This window comes from Microtus ochrogaster, unplaced genomic scaffold (assembly GCF_000317375.1).
Source record: "Microtus ochrogaster isolate Prairie Vole_2 unplaced genomic scaffold, MicOch1.0 UNK16, whole genome shotgun sequence".
NCBI lineage: Eukaryota > Metazoa > Chordata > Mammalia > Rodentia > Cricetidae > Microtus > Microtus ochrogaster.
The window spans coordinates 2,564,893-2,584,185 of record NW_004949114.1 but is presented as its reverse complement, the minus strand read 5'-3'; the positions used below and the strand labels follow the sequence as shown (position 1 = coordinate 2,584,185).

Genomic DNA, 19,293 nt, shown 5'->3' with positions numbered 1-19,293 from the left:
GGCAAGCACAATTTAACCGAGCCACACTTCCCACCAGGGTGCGTACTGTGAATATAAGAATATACGTGTTGCTTATTCTTTCTGTGTGTACTTCAAGTGAAAAGTCAGTTTGTGCCTGGCTCTTTCTTGGTCATTTTTTTCCTGGTACACTAGTTTGGTCATTCTGCCAAGAGAACTTCATACCCTGCCTGGATTGCCATAGACTCACAGGTGGAGCTTTGAGGTCTGGAACTGACCTCTTAAGGGTCTGCAGGTAGATGGTCCAGTGCTGGTGGTTGCTTTATTGTGACCTTGTATTGCAGAGAGGGGGATGGAGGGAGGTTCTTTTTTTAAAAAATATTTATTTATTTATTATGTATGCAATATTCTGTCTGTGTGTATGCCTGCAGGCCAGAAGAGGGCACCAGACCTCATTACAGATGGTTGTGAGCTACCATGTGGTTGCCGGGAATTGAACTCAGGACCTTTGGAAGAGCAGGCGATGCTCTTAACCACTGAGCCATCTCTCCAGCCCCTGGAGGGAGGTTCTTGATGTATTTTCCTGGTGCTGGAGTTGGAACCCTGGGTCATGCCTGCTAGGCAAGTACTCTACCACTGGGCTTCATCTCCAGCCCCTCAGACAGGGCTGTAGTAAGATACTATGCACGGTTAGAGGGGTAGCTCATCTGCACCCAGGTGTGACCAGGATCTTGCTCATGAGAATTGTACTGCACATGAGTGCACACATATTTAGAGGCTAGAGGTCTACCTTGGGTATTATTTTTTGGTTTCATCTACCTTGTCTTTTAAGTAGAGTCTCTCATTCGCCTGCGACTCACCAAGTAGGTTAGGCCAGGCAGAGAGCCCTAAGCACACACCTGTGTCGACCTCAGCGATGAGCAGGTGCCATCACATTTATCTGGCTTTGTATGTTCTTAATATTTTTAGTTCCATTTTGTTGAATCAATTAATTGTGTGTGCATGTGAAGTTCAGAGGACAAGTTGAGGGAATTGGTTCCTTTTCCCCACGTGGAGTCTAGGCATTGAACTCCGGTCCTCAGACTTGGTGGCAAGTACCTTTTTATCCACTGAGTCATCTTGCTATCCCAACACACTCAGCCCCCCCACCCCAGCATGGCTTATGGGAACTGAACTCGGATCTTTATGCATTATGGAAATATGTTACCAACTGATGATAGCTCTAAGGTGTCTTTTGAAAGTAGTCTGCCTAGGTGGGTAGACTGTATTTGGACCTAGATGCTGTGAGTTCTGGCTACTCTGCACATGGGCTGCAGAATCTCATGCAGATCTCTGAATTGCCAGTGGATGCTGTGACTTTGGTGTTTTGTTCTGTGTACACAGTTTGATCTGTTTCCAGGGAAAGCAGGAACTGAGTGTACCTTCTTTACCCCCTCAGGACTCCAGAGGACCTTTCCAGGTTCGTGGTTGAGCTGCAGCAGCGAGAGCTCGCCCTGAAGGAGAAGAATAATGCCATCACCAGCAGGTAGGTGGCCTGGGTGAAACTGGCTGTACCAGCACATAGGTGGCCTAGGCGACTCTGGCTGTACTTTTGTTCTGGGCAGTTTGAGTCCTGTGTATTTTTCTCCTGGGTTACTGGAAGTGGTTGTCTATTTTCCATTACTGTTACATAGTACCTGGGGCTGGATACTTTTCAAGAACTTTATTCTTGTAGGGCATAATGGTGGCCTTATTAGGGCATAGCTCTGCTTAAGACAACAGATGATAGGTTTGTGTATGCATGCATGTTTCGTGCTAGCTTGCATATTGGAGAAAGCTAGAGGGGAAGGGTTGGGGTTTTGTCTTAACAGCTCTTTGAGCACCAGCCAAGGGTTTCTGAGAGCTGTCTCAGTGCCTTTGAAAGTCATTACCCTCAGTGGCCTAAAGACCTCTCATTCCATCTGCTTCCATATATGACTGCTTCAGGTGGACTCATTTAAATTGCATGCATGCAAATTACACATTGGGAGATGGCTGTGCCTCATGGGCCCACAGTCTGAGCCATTGCACTAGATGCTGCCTCACAGGCCACAGAGCAGTGAGTCTTAGCTTGAGGCACTCTGCAAGTTGTCTTTCTGACCCCGGGTCCCTGCCTGGATCAGGAGCCTTGCAGCTTTCCGGCAGTGTGTGGACTCTGATTGGCCCTTGGGTACATGCATGTGTGATGTATGCAGACCTTTGTGCTCACAGACATGAATATTCCATCTGGCCTGTGACAGAAATCTCACCCTGAGATTAGCAGCAGGCATGTGTGTTCCCTGGTCTAGTCGCAAGTCCAGGGGCAGCTATGAGGACCCACTTGGCCTGTTGTGCTGCTTGTCCTCCCTACTTTCCCAAGCCCGACACCAACTGTGTGGCTTATGTTTCTGCCCTGACACTAAGGGTCTGCTCAGATGTCAGTCACAAGTGTCAGGTCACCCACACTCCCATCCCACCACCCTTTTTCAGGCTTGGGGATTCTCAGAAGTCAGGAGAGTGTCTCCGCTGAGACTCCTGGTTTCTTCTGACACATCCAGCCCAGGAGCAGCCAGGTGGAGGGTGCTCAGAGCAGGCAATGTCGGGGTTCACTCTTCAGTTACACCACCCTCCCACCTTGTTGCAGTCACCAACCCCAAAGTGTCCAAATCCTTCTGGGAAGAGCTTCACAGCCCAGCCCCAAGTCAGTGGTTGGGGATAGGAGTGTCTACCCTCTGTTTTCTAGTCCTTTTGTGACCAGCTCCAGTCTGAGCATGGTGTGGTTGGACCAGCTTATCTCTTAAGCAGAGGAGCTTGTTGAGGATACCAGTAGACATGCCTGTCACCCAGTGGAGCCCAAAAGTTTTAGGGTTCTACCAGTAACAAGAATCCGAAGCCTAATGCGTTTGGTCTTTTTTCACGTTAGCCTGGTCCCCTGTCCATTTGTCCTGGGGCTGGCCGCTCAGATGGTCTTGTGACTTTGAGGTGCCATTCTAGGTTTAGCGTTGCAACAAGAGACAAAAAGTAGTCTACCTCGAGTCTTTTCTGGAAATGGAAAGCTTTTCTGGGGCCCCAGTCCAGCTGATCCCCTTCAGTGACCAGAATTGGGTGTGTGCCTATTCAGATCCTATACTGATGGAAGATGGGGTTGCTATGGTGAGCCCAAGGTCATTCTATGTGTGATTGAGCTACCTAAGGCCAGTGGAACTGGCTTCTGCAGAGCCAGAGGGAGGGGCCATGTGCAGCGATCAGGGCAAGAGCCTCTAGTGCCCTTGCATGGACAGGCGCTGGGGGGAACATGGAGCTGACCCGTTTATTGTTGATGATCTAGCCATAGCCTGTCCTTTTGTGGAGACAGTGTTTAATCATTTATTACTAGCCAGAAGGAAGGGTTTCTCATATTGAGTGCTGATGTCATTCTGAAAATTGGCTTCTAGAAGCATCTGGTTATGTTGGACATAATCACATCCATTTACTTGAGGAAGCTCACATGATAAAGATTGCCTTTTGCTTTCAAAGCCACTGTCAGATGAAACGGGCGTGAAACGTGATTTGGAATTAAAGCTTGAACGTTTGCCTGGTGATCCTCTTCATTTTCCTCTGACTATGAAACGGAGTGAACTATTAAAGGGAAGGAAACCTGTCTGCGATTCCCTCCCACCCAGAAGTTAGCTGTTGTGACCAACACAGTAAGACTCAGGTCTGCCCGAGAGCCACGGGGCAGGGGGCCCATTGGTACACTTTCTACTGTACTTGGCTTGTGTTTGCCTGTGCCAGGGGCCGGCAGGGCTGGGGGGGTCCTCTGAACCAGTACACCTGTAACATCAGGGCATCCCATGGGTATGCCTGGTGTTTCCCTCTCTTCTGTAGAATGGCATGGTCCCTAGTGAGCAGATCTCAGGGAGGAAAGGCATGGTCCACAGTATTGCCTCTGCCTCCCGGGGAACATTTTTCCAAGATGAGTTGTTTTGGGGTTTTTAATGTGCTGGTCTTCTGTGCCTGGGTTCACGTGGGACCTGTGACTCAATTGTTCTCTGTGGCTTCTGTAGCCTGGAAGTAGGCTTTTCATGGAGCTGGCTAAGCATTTGCCTGGATTGTGAGGCTTGCAGAGCTGAGCTGCTGAGCTGAGGAGTGGAGAGGCAATAGCTGTGGGGTGCCGGGCCTAGGTTTCTGGGGGCTCCTCACTGTCAGACTGGGGCAGGAGCCACTCTTAGTAAGGTAGGAACTAGTGGTCACTATGGAGTCCAGTGCCATGTCTGGAACCTGAGGTGGCCTAGTTTAAGGTAGTTGTTACTTTGGTAGGGTGGGTGGTTTCGAACCTGGGTCCTCTGGTGCATCATGTTTCAGGCCACTCAGGAGATGAGCCGAGACTCTGTATTCCCAGCCTGTTGTGTATTGGGTCCTGGGCCCTGCCTATCCCTTTAATGTGGGCTCCAGATGGAGTCAGATCTCAGAATGGGGTGGTGGCTAGGTGGTGGCACTGGTCTTAGCAGTTGGGCCCCTCAGTCTTTGGGTCCTGGGCTTTACAGGGCAGGTCTCCACTGTTTTGTTCACGGGACCAGGAGACTCTGCAGGGTCAAGTGTTTTCCCTTGGCTTTTTGAAGACAGGCAGATTCAGATGACACGGAGAGGAGAGAACAAGGTGCAGCCCGCGTACGCTGCAGAGGGTGTCACAGGAATGGGCATGGCCCTGTGGGTGACATGTAGTTGCTGAGGAACAGATCATCAGGACGAGCTCAGGTCATGTGCTGGAGGGCTGTGGTTCTGGTCACATCTCATGGTTAAGCAGGGCAGTGGCCTGTACTCCCATCATGCTGTGTATTTGTCTACTCTTCTATCTATTGAGTCCAAATCTTGCAAACAAAAGTTTGCTTCTTTTGTGGCTTTCAAACCCCTGCCCTGAACTTCATAAGCCGTGGCTTGATTCTGTTTTCTTTCTTCCTTCCTGCCCCCCTCTTCCTTTCCCTTTCTCTTTCCCTTAATTCCTTATCCCTCTAGTCCTTCCCTTTTCCCTTCTCTTTCTCATCTACCTTCTCACTTCCTCTGGTCATCCTCTCTTTCATCTGTCTTCTTCCTCTTGTCTTTTCCTCCTCTTCCTCAGCCCTGTTTTGCTGTGAGGAAAGTGCAGACTTTGTTCAGTGTGGTCTCAGGATACCTGCCCACGATGCTCATCGACTGTTGGAAGGCAGGACTCCCGCCCTATCTTTCTTCTGTGAAGAGCATGGCAGCACCTCCCGTCTTGGGGGCATTCACTCAGGTGTACAGCCCCTCCCAACCCGGCATGTAAGTCATCTTCCTCTGCCAACCCTAGCTGTGTTTGAAAGCTGGCATCAGGCACCCCTGCTGGGAGCCAGAGAGTGAGTGTGTGTAGGTCCGTCTACTTGGGGCGTGAGGTGCTGCTAGAGTTGGGCTTTTGTGTGTTGGCTGCAGTCACCTCAGCAGGCCTGTGGGGGGGGGGGGACGGAGCCATGCTTCTGGGAAGGCTGCTAAGCAGGGCTCTGAGGTTCAGGGCAGTAAGGGCCTCACCGAAGGAGGCAGAGCCACTGATGTCATCTGCCTCTGGGAAGATCAGATGATGTCACACCCTGGAGTTTCTAGCTAGCCAGAAGCAAGGCAAGTGCTTCTTTCCTTTGATCTCGCCTTTGAGCTGGGATGGCCTTGATCCTTAGCTGGTTAGGTGTGGTTCTGAACTCAGTAGACTGAAACAGATTTTTTTTTTAAAAGACATTGTTGATCTAGGACTCCCTGGAATTTCCTGTGTAGCCTCTGCTGGCCTTGGACTCATAATCTTGCTTCCTCAGCCTCCCTAGTGCTGGCTGTGGTCCCATTCAGTTGAATTTATTTTCTCTTTTATCTGAGTGTTTGGGTGAAAGCCCAAAGGTGCGGCTCACACTTCCTCCTAGAGGGTACTGGGGTTTTTGAGTAGCAGGAGATGGAGGTGGGGGCTGGTAGAGGGGAGTAGGGGTTGGGGAGAACGTTACAGGGCATGTATGGATGGAGGCATGGACGATGTGGCCTGTTCAGTAGGCGGAAAGGATGTGGTAGTGCTCAGGTGAATGTTGTCTGTTGAAGTGGAGAACATGTCTCTGTGTGGCTTTGTTGGGGACTGCATCCCTGGTGTTGGGCAGTTCTCTGATTCGTGAGGACCAGATGGGAAGGGTCCATGTTCAGGATATGTGCAACCAGGTTGGGAAGATTCCTGCTTGGTGGACAAAGGGGCGGCTTTCCCAGTGGGCACCAGTAGGGGATCCTCAAGGAGGTGCTGGCTGTACATTCCCATTGAGGGCAACTGTGAGCCATCGGGTTGTGCCTGCTCCCCTTCTCACCCACTGTGCACTGCTCACAGGCACCATTCATCATGAATATGGATGGGGCTGTCAGGGCCTGCCTGTGCATCCTCGGCACCTTCGCACAGGATCTGATTACAGTGTCAGGAGCCCTGCCCTCTTTGCTGTGCCAGCTTTGCCTCTTGTCCCGTAGGGCTGATTTATCTCTTGGCTTTGTGGCTAAGGGTTTGTTGCCTGGGGTTTGGTTGTAGATGTTGGGTGTGTCCTCTGTTCACTGTCTAGCACTGCCCGAAAGTCCCCTCTGCTCTTGCTGGGGCTCTTTAGAGTCAGGAGTCAGGGGCCCAGATCTCTACTGTGTCACCATTATTACTTCCTGGCTTCCTGTTGGCTGTGCTGAAGTGTTGTGGCCGAGTGTCAGACAAGAGGCTCACTGACTACTCAGTTAAGTTATCATGTAGACAGACACTTACAGGATGGTCCCCTGCGCCTTGTGAATGTTGACAGAACCGAGAAAACTTGTGCAGGGATTTGAGGGGTTTCTGTGTTTTGCTGGATGGGGGAAGGGGTGGTAGAGAGAGCAGGGCCTCTTTGTCATCTGTGATGAGAGCAGCCAGCGTCCTTGGGTATTTCATTGCTTGGAATACTCTTCCTAGGCAGTGTCTGATTTGTCCTAGGTAGGTGTGGTCCCCATTCCCTCAACCATTTTCAGAAGGTGAATTTGAGCCCCAGTGAATCTGCAGGGAGGCAGTAGAATCGAAACTAGAACCAGTCTGTCAGTCTCCCAAGCATCCATTTCTACAGCTCTGGTCAGAACCCAGATTGCCAAGGAAGTCCCGACACAACTTTTGTCTGGGCCATTTCAAGTTTTCCAGCCTGCCACCTCTTGAGATGCTCATGTAAGGCAGAGCCACTGGAGCAAGCTGTGTAGTGATGTGGACATGGATGCTTCCCCCCTCCACTCTGCCTTGTCTGCTCCATCCATGTAGGCCAGACAGAGCTCTTGGAACTGGGACACGCTTTTTCCAGCCAGCTCTCATGAGCTACCTGCTCACACCCAGGGCTGCACTTGCTGTGGCCTCACCTTGTGGCTACAGTCCAGATAATCTCCTGCTGCTCGGCAGAGCATCCTGTGCCTGCAGACCTGGGGCAGGATTTGGGGGCCAGACGTGTTGAGTCCTGAGGTTCCTGTTGTTCAGGTCGTTGTCAACACCTGCTTGTCTACCAGAGGGGCCGTAAGAGGAAACAGTGAGTGGAGGGTGTTACCCCATCTGTGCACGGAGCCTGTACCCTGACTTTCTCCATTGGCTCTCAAGAGCTAGGTAAGTTCAGCGTTGGAGTCATAATTTTTGCCTGTTTGTCTAGAGCAGTTAGGCCACCCTCTCTCAGCATCTTTAGTATAATGAGGCCTTGTCACCTGTGCGAGCCGGTGCCCGCATGAGTTATAACGCTCTAGAGCTGTCTAGAGGCCAGCAATGCCAGTGACAGGTGCTCAAGATTAATGATGTAGGGAAATGTTTTGTGCCCCCAAGGGGGTGTCACGCCGCCACCCTGGAGCTGTGATGGGGGTGAGCAGTTATTGCTGGCTCCAAACTCAGGTTGCCTGTGCTTGGATCTCAGGTCCACCACTGAGGAGCACTTTGTCCTTGGACAGTTTAATCAGCCTGTCCACAGTGAAGGCACCTTTTCAGGTGGGGTGTGTACAGGAGGGTGAAGGATTGACCATAAAGGATATAGGCTGGTGTCTGAAACAGCAAACAAGGGCCTGAGTAGGCACCGTAGTCATCTTTATTGTTATCTGTGTTTGTGGAGCCATCGTGAAAAGTTCCTAAGACATCACAGCCCCGCCACTGGAGTGTTCCCAGTGGGCACCACAGGCAAGATGAGTTTTGGTGGATGACTGCTGGTGATGGCCAGGCCTGGAGATGAATGCATGACAATGGAGATGATGTTGGAATTTGTTATGGTTGATTGGGTGGGCAGGAGAGGAGCAGCGAGAAGCCAGCCCTGGCCTGGCTCATCTCCCATAGCCGTGCCCCCTGCCAGGTCTTATGCTCATTGCAGCCATTTACTGTTTTGGCATGAGCTAGCTCCTGGGCTTGTCAGGGACAGAGGCGGAGGCCTTAAATGTCCATCTGTTTCTTTCCACCAGCGTGAATGGGCTTTGGCAGAGCAGTTGAGTCAGCTTGCCTCTGGTAGGCTCTCTCCACATGTCCATGGCAGCCCCCACTGTGTGTTTGAGGTATGCAGTGGGATCTGCTCACTGTGACCACAGGCCTCTCCTCAGCGCTTCCAGACCAAGTTCCTTCAGGGGCCGCCAGACACGGTTCATGTGCCTCTAGAGACTTGGCTGGGGCCTTGGGAGGAACACTCCGAGAGAGGCTGTACTTTCCTTCCTGGGATAGGGAGGCCATGTCCCTTGTAGCCTAGGCTTCCCTTCATTTGTAGATTGGTTGAATCAATACTTGTTTCTGTGCTAACTGTTGTCTGGGCTCCTTATGGAGCTGTGGAGGCTTAGGCTGTTGGCTGAGCTCCCTGGCTTTCAGTTTAGTACCCAGGCTGTGAGTAATGGTGTATGGTTACAAACACTTATGTTTCCAAAACTCAGCCAGGGTGGGCCCTGCATGGCTGGCCAGACAGACCTGTCTTGCCACCTGCTTTCTGTGCAATGATCTGTCTGTAATGGCCTCACCATCATCCTTCTAGGCCCGGGCCTGTGCCCTATCTCAAGTCTTGTTGAAGTGCATGCTTGTTTTCTCCATTCTAGGACTCACGCTACTCTCTGTCACTGCTTTTTCTAAAGTGACAAACTGTGTCATTCTTTTCTACACCTGCTTTCTGCACAGCTGTCCAAGGGACACTTTATAACTCAAGTCACGCCATATTGTCCCCACACCTGAGCCTTCCCCTGGTGCTGTGTCTCCAGAGTGGGTGCAGCTTACTTGCCAGGCTGCACAGCACCAGCATCCTCTGCTCCTGTGCTGGCTCTGTCCAGGGTCTGTGCACCCCCTCCTGGCCGCCTTTCCACCCCTCCCTGATGTGCCTTAGTGTTATGCTTTCAGCCTTGTGTCTTATTTCCCCTTGTGGCTTGGCAAACCCGTCAAAGCTAGGATTCTTGTTTAGATGAATATACATTTGCCTCTGCCTAACGGTGTCTATGTCCATCTGCTTGTCTGCCTTAGTGCAGGGTCTGTGCCTGGCTTGTCTGACAGTGAGTCTGACAACATTGCAGCCACAGCACATGCCTCTGCAGTTGAGCTGGATGAGCCAGAGCTATTGACAGCTGCACAGGCCTGGGCTTATACTGTTGAGTTGGCTGTGGCCTGTAAGGCTGCCTGCATCTTCCTTCCCTGCTGTCCTCTGTTCCCTGTCACTTGGGCTCCTGTTCTGCCAGAGGTGGCAGCAGCTGAGCTTGGGAGTTGGTACCTTATATTGCCTGTGTCTGGTCTGGCACTTGGCATTATCTGTGGCATCTGTCACAAGTAACTCTAGCCCACCTGCTTCAGCCTGGGGCCTCTGAATGGCTTAGGACTATGAACATGGCCACACCCCATTCCGATTAGTGCCTAAGCAATAAGCTATCTCCAGTTTTCTCTTACATGGTACCTGGGAGGCAGTTTCTGTGCCAGGGCTGAGGCTGTGCCAAGTAGGATGAACCAGAGTTCAGCTCTTGTAGGACTTGTGTGCACTGGGCCTCAGCACAGGCCTGATGTCAGTGGGGATGGTAATACAGAGTGCTGGGCAGCAATGGTGTCATTCTGGGTTGCTTGCAGAGAGAAGGGGTGAGATGGAGACATTGGGGGAGGAGCCAAGGTATAAGCGTGCGTGCGTGTGTGTGTGTGTGTGTGTGTGTGTGTGTGTACATGTACTCATGTGCAGGCACAGACATGATGATACAGAAGTATGGAACCTGTGTAAAGTGTATGCATTTCACTAGCATATATGGCTATGAAAGTAGATGAGGGAACATTTCTTAGTGGATGTGGGTTTTGTTTGGACCCTGTAATACCAGAACTGTTTGTTTGTTTATTTTTTGGTGTGGGGGGAGCAAAATAGAATGAAAAGCGACTTGAAGTGTACACTGAAATGTGGAGAGTAGCTACCCAAGTGTGAACCCTTCTGCAGCCCTAGTGGTATGGGGTGGGGGCATATTGCCCATAACTGCCCTGCAAGGGGCATGCTGCTCTTAGCCTCCTCTAGCCCCAGGACTGCCTGACCAGGAGCCACGGTCACATGGGGAGAGGTATTGTGTACTGTTTGCCTCTCCACCCCTCCTTATGACAGTGGGCTCCATGGCCCTTCTTTGGATGCTGGGGTGCCTCAGTGGAGAACCTGCCACATTCCCTCCATCCTGATCCTCTTGTATGCCAGTCCTGCCTCCTAGGAGACACTCATGTAGTGACCTGGGCTTGAACCTGAAGGCTGCCCACACCAAATTGATCTGGTCTGGTTTTGACCTTGGTTGCAGAATGCAATAGGCATTGTGGGCTGCTTTGCTGGTGGACTGGTTTACCTACCAAGTTATGGCCCCAGCCACCATCTTTTCCTCTGACACGCTTACCAGACAAGGGCTTTGAGCATGGCTGTGTAGCACTCTGCCTGAAGTCTTGTTAGTATGTGCCTTAGGAAAGTCACCTTCCATCTGGTAGGTTTGGGTGCCATAGAACAGACCCAGTGTGCTGCTATTCCAGGTTAGGGACCCAGCGAGCTGGTATCTGACACCATACTTTTTATACAGTTCCCTTAGCACACTGTTCTGAAGGGAACATAAGGGCAGGTGGGACATAGAGTCTGAAGTGTGACTGGTAGCTCCCACAGTACTTATCATGTGTAGCTGGGGACTTCCGGCCCCTCCGCGCAAGTTTGCCTGTCTTTTTTTTGTTTTGAGATACTCTGTCTTCTTGCCTTTTTTTGTTTTTTTAAAGCAGGAACAAAACCCAGTGGCACTGTCCCAGAGCTGTGTATGTGCTGGAACTGGGCCTGGTTTAAGCTCTCGGCACAGGGCAGCCTCAGAAGGCCTTGGCAACTGGTTGCAGTGCCCAGCTTTGGACATGAGATGGTGCCTGTAGCACTCGGAGCCCTGCCTGTTTACTCCTTGAGGCTTCCTTCCGGAGCCTCCCCAGCGGTGTCATTCGAACCAAGTCTATAAATTTTGTGACCAATTAATTAGTGGGAGAGCGGGAGGGGGAGAGAGAGACTGGAAAGACCTTGTGATGAGTGGCCATCTGTCACAGGTGTCTCCCTGGAGGGTTTAACTCTCTTCCTGTCCTGTGTGCTGTGTAATCTTTGCCATCGAGTTCTTTGTTGAGATGGGCTGGTGAGTGCCATAGTGTGTGTGTGTGTGTGTGTATGTGTAAACACACATAGTGATATAAACCCCAACCCTAGCTTGACCTTGGCCCTGTTTAAGACACTCCTCTATTTCAGGCTGCCTCTGTTCTCCTGCTCTGCCTTGAGACCAAGTCTGGGTCCCCCATCCCCCAAAAAGCACACCCAGCCCATCCTGGGATTGAGAGCCAGGTCTGGGTCTTTATTGAATGTTCCGAGTTCCCTAGGTATGGCTACCTGTTATTGATCGTGGTCTAGGGAGGTACAACTGTGGGGGTGAAAGACCATTGCTGATGGGCCCTGTGTGTGGTGGGTAATGGGCATGCTCCTTCTTCATGGCCAGATTGCTGTCCTTCTATGCCTGTCCTGTGTCCTCCCCCACTATCCTGGAGTGGGGGAGGGCCAGGGTTCTGAACCTGTTTGCTTGTTTGGCTCTTCAGCTAGGGGAGCTGCCATTAACATTTCTTACCCGGACTGTTGCTTTGTGTGTCTTGCATATCCATATTTAAAGTGGTATTTACATATTCATAGATTTTTAAATAAGTTCTTATTGTTAAGGATGTAGAAATGGATAAAATGTGAAACTCCCTCTTCTATTCAAGCACCAGAGAAAACTTCACCCCCTCCTACCCTGAATGCTGTCACTTTCTGAGTGGTTAGCTCTGTTGCCATGGAGATTATTCTGGAAGTCAGCTGTCCTGTCCCATGGCCCTCTTTCAACTCTGCCCTGCCTAGCCCATGTCCAACACACTACGCGGTTCAGTAGTCCACTTCCCACAGCCGTGCGGTAAGGTCTTGTCACACTCTGGGTTCCTCTGACATGACCCTTACCTCCTGATGGAATCCTGGAGACACCATCTCCATTTGTGTGTGTGTGTGTGTGTGTGTGTGTGTGTGTGTGTGTGTGTGTGTACGTACATAAGGCCAGGGGTTTGCGTTGCTTCCTCCTTTAACCTCATTTTTTTCAGAGAGTCTCCTGCTGAACCTGGAGCTGGCCTGACTTGCCTAGTGTCCTGTCTCTACCTTCCCAGTGCTGGGATTGCAGGCATCACTATTACCCCTGGCTTTAGGCGGATATTGGGGATCCATATTCAGGTGATGCTTGTATTACAAGGACTTTCCCACCCCTCTTCTCATCCACTCCCTACCCCTGTTCCCACATTTCCCTTCTTTTGGAAGAAAAGCCTAAGACAGATAAGGCTTGTCATTTTGGAAGTTAAATGCCCCTGCCCTGGCCTCAGGCACTCCTTGCTCTGCAGCTGGTGCCTAGGACTTTGAGGGACTAGGTACCTTGTAGTTCCCTTTTCTGTGGAAACAACCACTCTTTTCTCCCTATAGGCTCCCATGAAGGCCATTGAAGTTGGAATTTTCTTTGGGTCGCCAGTTCTCAAATAGGAACATAGAGACTTCTTATTAATTATGAAAGCTTGGCTTTAGCTTAGGCTTGTCCCACTAGTTCTTATAACTTAAATTAACCCATTCATATTAATCTACATTTTGCCCCATGGCTTTTTACCCTTTCTTTCATTCTGTGTGTCTGACTCCCTCCATGCCTCGTTGGCATCTCTTTTCTTTCCTTCTCAAGCCTAAATTTATCCTCCTACTTATTCTCCCTGTCTGGAAGTCCTGCCTATACCTCCTCCCTTGCTGTTAGCTGTTCAGCTTTTTATTAGACCAATCAGGCGCCTTAGGCAGGCAAGGTAAAACAGCAGTGCATCTTTACATAGTTGAACAAATGCAATATATCTTTATATAGTTAAACAAATGTTCTGCAACATAAACAAATGCAGTGCTTCTTTACATAGTTAAACAAATATTCCACAACAGGTCATAAGTCAGAGATGACCTAGCGTTCCTGCTTTTACATCTTGGAGCTGTTTGACTTTGCTTCTGGAATATCTGTGTATGGGAAGCCCAGTGGAGACACTGAGAGAGTAGAAGAGCCAAGGAATTAGATTCAGTGGGCTAGCCTTGTCTGGAGGTCAAGTCTGGGTAGGCACTTTGGGTCTAGAGACCAGAACTGTACGATCTACAGAGATGTGACTGCTCTCTTGTACAGCAATCCATAGAGATGTGACTGCTCTCCTGGTCAGTGGCTGGCATGTGGCAGTGGATTGACGCAGGACACTAGGGTATGAGCAGTGAACACATGATTGGAAGTGTCTTCAGGGACTCTACTTGACATTGCTTTGACAGAATCAGACCTAGAGGGCATAATTTTTGGTCTCTGCCTTTTCTCCCTTTTTTTCTAAGCATGACATTGTGTTTTGTCATCTCAGTGAGGTCTTCATTGACCATGGTGTCTGGGAAGCCCTAGAAGACAACAATAGACGTGACTGCATCCATCAGCAGTGGAAGCCGATGTGCAGAAAATGAGATGAAGGAAGCAGCAATTGAGTGCTGCAGTCTGCATTCCAAATAGCTTAGCTATCTCCACTGAGACTACAGTCACTGGGCACAGCTGAGCACATGGCACCCCTTTCCCTGCCAACAGCCCGCAGGCCTCACCTGCACTGCTCAGCGCCTTTGTTATGACTGGAATGAAGAAACACTGCTGGCATTCCTTGGGACTCCTCAGGAGTGGCATCACTTTGCCTGTCACTAGAGGGCAGTGAGGGCTGCCTACTTTTGTCACTGAGTGGTGTAGAGGGAGTTGGCATTGGCCAGGTTCCTGGTGACTGAGCTGCCACTAGGTCCTCTGTGTAGATACTCTAACTCTGGCCTGTCCTGGCTGGCTGTCTTGACGTGGTGCTCTGTGGCTTGGATGGTTCTCAGGACCAGAGTCCAGGGAGGTAGCCACTGTTGCTGAGGACAAAGGTGCCTTGCTGCTGGGTTTGGGATAGGCAGCTTTCTTGCTCAGCAATCTTGGTTGCAGACCCATGAGTCTTTATTTTATTTTATTTTTATTGCTTTTTATCGAGCTTTACATTTTTCTCTGCTCCCCTCCTCTTCCACCCTCTCCCATGGTCCTCATGTCCCCAATTTACTCAGGATATCTTGTCTTTTTCTACTTCCCATGTAGATTAGATCTATGTATGCCTCTCTTAGGGTCCTCATTGTAGTCTGGGTTCTCTGGGATTGTGATTTGTAGGCTGGTTTCTTTGCTTTATGTTTAAAAACCGAGTGAGTACATATGATAATTGTCTTTCTGGGTCTGGGTTACCTCAATCAAAATGATGTTTTCTAGCTTCATCCATTTTCCTGCAAAATTCAAGATGTCATTATTTTTTTTCTGATGTGTAGTACTCCATTGTGTAAATGTACTACATTTTCCTTATCCATTCTTCTGTCGAGGGGCATTTAGGCTGTTTTCAGGTTCTGGCTATGACAAACAAAGCTGCTATGAACGTAGTTGAGCACATGTCCTCATGGCACGATTGAGCATCCTTTGGATGCTATTGCTGCAGACCCACGAGTCTTCAAGAGGGCTGCCCTGTTGCTCAGGGCCTCAGGTTCTAACCACCCCAGCTTAATGCCAGTCTTCACTTGACTGTGAGTGTACCTGGCTTGAAGTTGGAATTAGTGTGCTCTATGTCGGGGCTGCTGGCAGTGCCGTGTGCTGCCGAGGGGTCTCTAGGACAGTTGTGTAGCAGGAAGAATTGGAACCAAAGCTCCTAAAGGTCCTGTGGATATTCCCAGCCAACCCCCAGTCACTTCCTCCAAAAGTCTCCACAACCTTTCTCAGCAACATCACCCACTGGGGACCAAGTGTTCAAATAGAGGACCTGGAGGGGACATTTTTCATTGACCTACCACACCCAGCAGCTGTGAACCGCCAGTATCTCCTTAGGGAGAGGTGGGACCCCTAAGTTTCTTCTCCATTCATAATGGAATATTGACTGGCCTGGACTGTGGCCCAGTCTCATGCAGGCCTTGCCAAGGGATCACTGTGTACTTATGAGTGCAGCAGGCATGTCTTTTCCAGAAGTCTGGTCCCCTGACACGTCACCTTCCCCCAGCGCTTACACTCTCTCTTTCCCTTAGGCAGGTGTTTTCCTACGCGCCACCAGGTTTAGTGAGAGAAGTGATGTGTCACCTCCTTAACTTTTGGTCAAAGGAGAGTTAGTGGATTCCCAGGTCTCCCTCTGTGGTGAGTCTGTTGTGGTCTTTTGAAGTCCAGTGTCCAGTGTCCTCCTCATTGTCCAGTGCTTGGGATGTGCATCTTATTGTAGTATGCATTTGGTTCTGGTGGGCTGCTCTTCTCTCTGTCAGTTTGTCGTCCATCTTTCTCTGTGTCTGTCTGTCTGTCTGTCCATGCAAGATTCCAGAGACTCAACAACAGCCAAGCTATACAGCAACACAGTGCTTTAGATTGCAAGGCAGTGATCAGGGCGGCTGTACACAGGTCAGTGTGCCCAGCTCAGCTGCTTCCTGTGAGCCAGCAGCAGCTGTGGGCATGAAAACTGAGAAACAGACTGCCATTTACAGAGCACCAAATAATGGAAAAAAAAAAAGACTGTGAATATGGATAGAGCCTGTATGAGGAAAATTATGAGTTTGATGAAAAAAATCAAAGTTGTAAAAATTAAGAAAGATATACTATGTTCATGGACAGAAGAGTCAGTGCTGTGGGTATAACAACTCTTACCTGCCTGGATGCAGTGTGACCTCAGCCGCAATCCCAGAAGTTATTTTATGGGTTTTGTGTGTGTGCGTGTGTGTACATGCGTGTGTGCATGTTCATGTGTGGGTGCGTGCACTTGTGTCCTAGGGTGCGTGAGCACACACCTGCATATGTATGTGGAGAGGCCAGAGCACAGTCTTGTCTCTCGTTCTTCAGGTGCTATTTCTTGAATCAGGGTCTCACTTGCTTGGAACTCACCGAGCAAGCTAGGCTAGCTCATCTGGGTGCCCCAGAGGTTTGCCTATCTCTGCTTCCCCAGTTTCTAGATTACAAGTGCATGCTGCTACCATGCCTTCTCTCTCCCGGTGCTCAGGAAGAACTTTACCCACTAGCCATCTCTCCCAGCCCTGTTTTCAGGATGTTGACTCATAGTTTTGCTTCATTTTTTTTGATTTTGATTTTGTTTTTCTATATAGAATGTCTCTGTGTAGCCCTGACTGTCCTGAAACTTAGTTTGTAGACCATGCTGGTCTCTGTCTCCTGAGTGCTGGGATTAAAGCCACCACACCCAGGGACACATAGTTTCTTAAGTTTATGTGGGAAAGCAAGAGACCTAGATTGGCCATGACACCTTTGAGAAAAATTGAAGGGAGTGACTGACATCTGACTGCAGGATTAAGTGGGAAACTGCAATGACGGCAGCGTGCCTGCCAGGAGGGTGGAAGGGCTCTGGGTGGGTCATCAGCACAGTCAGCTGACTCTGGCAGCAGTGCACAGGCAGGTCAGAGGTACGAGAGCTTTGCCACAAGTGTCACTGGAGCAACTTAGACACGGGAAAGAACCTCAGGCCCACGCCTTACATCTCTTGCCAGCGCTAACTCCAGAAGGATCATAAATCTATGTGTAAAAGCCCAAACTTGAAAATTCCTAGGAGGTGACAGGACCTTCAATTTTGTGTTGACTTTTGATACCCAACATGAAAGACACAATTCCTGGAAGAAATAATTGATAAACTGGGCTTCATTAAAACTAAAAGCATCTGCTCTGCTGACTATATTGCCAATAGAATAACAAGAGAAGTCATAGTCAGCTGTAGTGGTGCAGGCCTGTCATCCTGGCTAGTAGGAGAGCTCAGGCAAGGGTATTACAAGTTTAAGGTCTGCCTGGGATACAAAGTGCATTCAGGTTTAGCTTGAGCCTGTCTCAAATCTAAAATCAAGGCTAAAAATTAGTATAGTGGTTGAGCATCCGCCTAGAACTGCCTGATGAGGGGGTTATAGGTGTGGCTTAGTGGTCGAGCACCTGCCTAGAATCCCCCAGTGAGGGGCTGGGGTGTGACTCAGTGGTAGAGCCCCTGCCTAGAATCCCCCAGTGAGGGACTGGGGTGTGGCTCAGTGGTGATATATGACATATATGTGACATGCACAATAATGTGTTATATGTATGTGACATGTGTAAAGCCAAGGTTCAATCCCTAGTCTTGTGGTAACAGTGGTGGAAGAAGAGTAGCCATAAAACATGAGAAAATATTTGCAAAATACATGTTGAACAATTAACAGAATACCAAATATACAATGAATCCTTAAAACCCAGCAGTAACAATCAAGTTAACAAAGTGGTTAAAGATCTGAGAGTAGACTTCTCACTGAAGAGAGAAGCAGATGGCAGATAAGCGTTTGAAAAGATGTTCACCATCACAAGTCACTCGGGACTGTAAATGAAGACGAGGCACCCCTGTATGCCTATTGAAATGTCTCAACTCCAGAGCACTGGCCGTGCTAAACGCCAGCAAAGGAATAGACAGAAGCTGTCGTTCTTTGCTGGTGGGAATCTGAGATGGTACAGCTATTTTAGAAGCAGTTTCTTACAAAGGTAAACATACTTTCACCATGTGGCTCAGCAGTTGTACCCTCTGGGGCGTAACTAGGTGAATCAGAACCTGCATCGACACAGCAACTTGCACAGAAGCACTGACAGCGCTTTATTTTAACCTGTGTATATGTGTGTCACTATGGGCATGCATGTGCCACACGGATATATGCTGATTGGAAGACAACCTCAGTGCCAGTACTTTCTTCCCACCTTGTTGGAGACAGGGGCTTTCTGTGGGTTTTCCTCTGTATACATCAGACTAGCTGACTCACAGGCTTCTGTGGCTTCCTTGAAGAAATGCTGCGATTACAGTGGCGCACTACCAGGTCTGCCTCTACCTAGGTTCTAGGGTTCTGAATGCCGTCCTCCTGTTCGCATGGGAAATGCTTTACCCACTGAGTTCATCTTCATAGTCCAAGCTTAATTGGCAAAGCCTTGGAAGTAGGATGATTTGGTGACTGGATACATAAACTGGAACACCCAGAAAGTGGGGTACTGTTGAGTGCTAAAAAAGGGGGGGGACTGTGAAGCTGTGGGAAGATGGATAGACTTCATACTTTTTGCAAGTAGGGGACTGAGGTCTTTCTGTTTTCTTTTTTTCTTTCTTTCTTTTTCTTTTTTTTTCCAGGCTGGCCTCGAACTCACAGAGATCCGCCTGCCTCTGCCTCACAAGTGCTGGGATTAAAGGTGTACGCCACCACCGCCTGGAGACTGAGGTTTCTATTGCAGGGCATTGGCTTGACTGATGAATTGGGGGGAAAGAGGGATGGATGAATAGAGTGTGTGTGCATGTACGGGGTGCAGGCCAGATGTTGCTGACCACCTTACGTACTGAGGCAGGGTCTCACTTGAACCTAGAGCTCTCCCATTTGGCTGTCTAGCTAACCAGGTTGCTCTTTGGTGCTGTCTCTGCCTCTTGGTTCCTGGAGTTAGAGCCACGCTGGCATTCATGCTGGGGAGCTGTGCTGCCTTCTTCAGGCTTGTTCTGCAAGTCCCTTTACTGCGCCACCGAGGGGAGCATGGCAGGCTCCACAGTCTGTTAGATTTCTATGCGTTTTTTTTTTTTTTAACAACTCTTAATTTTCTTTAAATATTAGCATCCATTAGTACAGAAGAGAATTACTGTGTGAGTTATTTTCTTAGCTGATGTGACCAAATGCCTGACAAAAGTGGCTTAGGGAGAGACAGGTTTGTTTTAGCTCACAGCTCTGGGGTACTGTCCATCATGACGTATGGCAGGCAAGGCATGGTGGTAACTGGCCCCATGGTGTCCATAGTCAGGCAGCAGAGAGA

General features: G+C 49.5%; 1 protein-coding gene across 1 annotated transcript in view; it reads left to right on the top strand.

Annotated features, from left to right (window-relative positions):
* Window positions 1-1,158: 1,158 nt before the first annotated feature.
* Mad1l1 (mitotic arrest deficient 1 like 1) overlaps window positions 1,159-19,293 on the top strand; it is a 257,163-nt gene continuing 239,028 nt past the window's right edge. Inside the window, exons 1-2 of the mRNA XM_013353749.2 lie at window positions 1,159-1,211; window positions 1,397-1,483. Coding sequence (XP_013209203.2) covers window positions 1,159-1,211; window positions 1,397-1,483 — 140 coding nt within the window. The remainder of the gene's footprint in view (window positions 1,212-1,396; window positions 1,484-19,293) is intronic.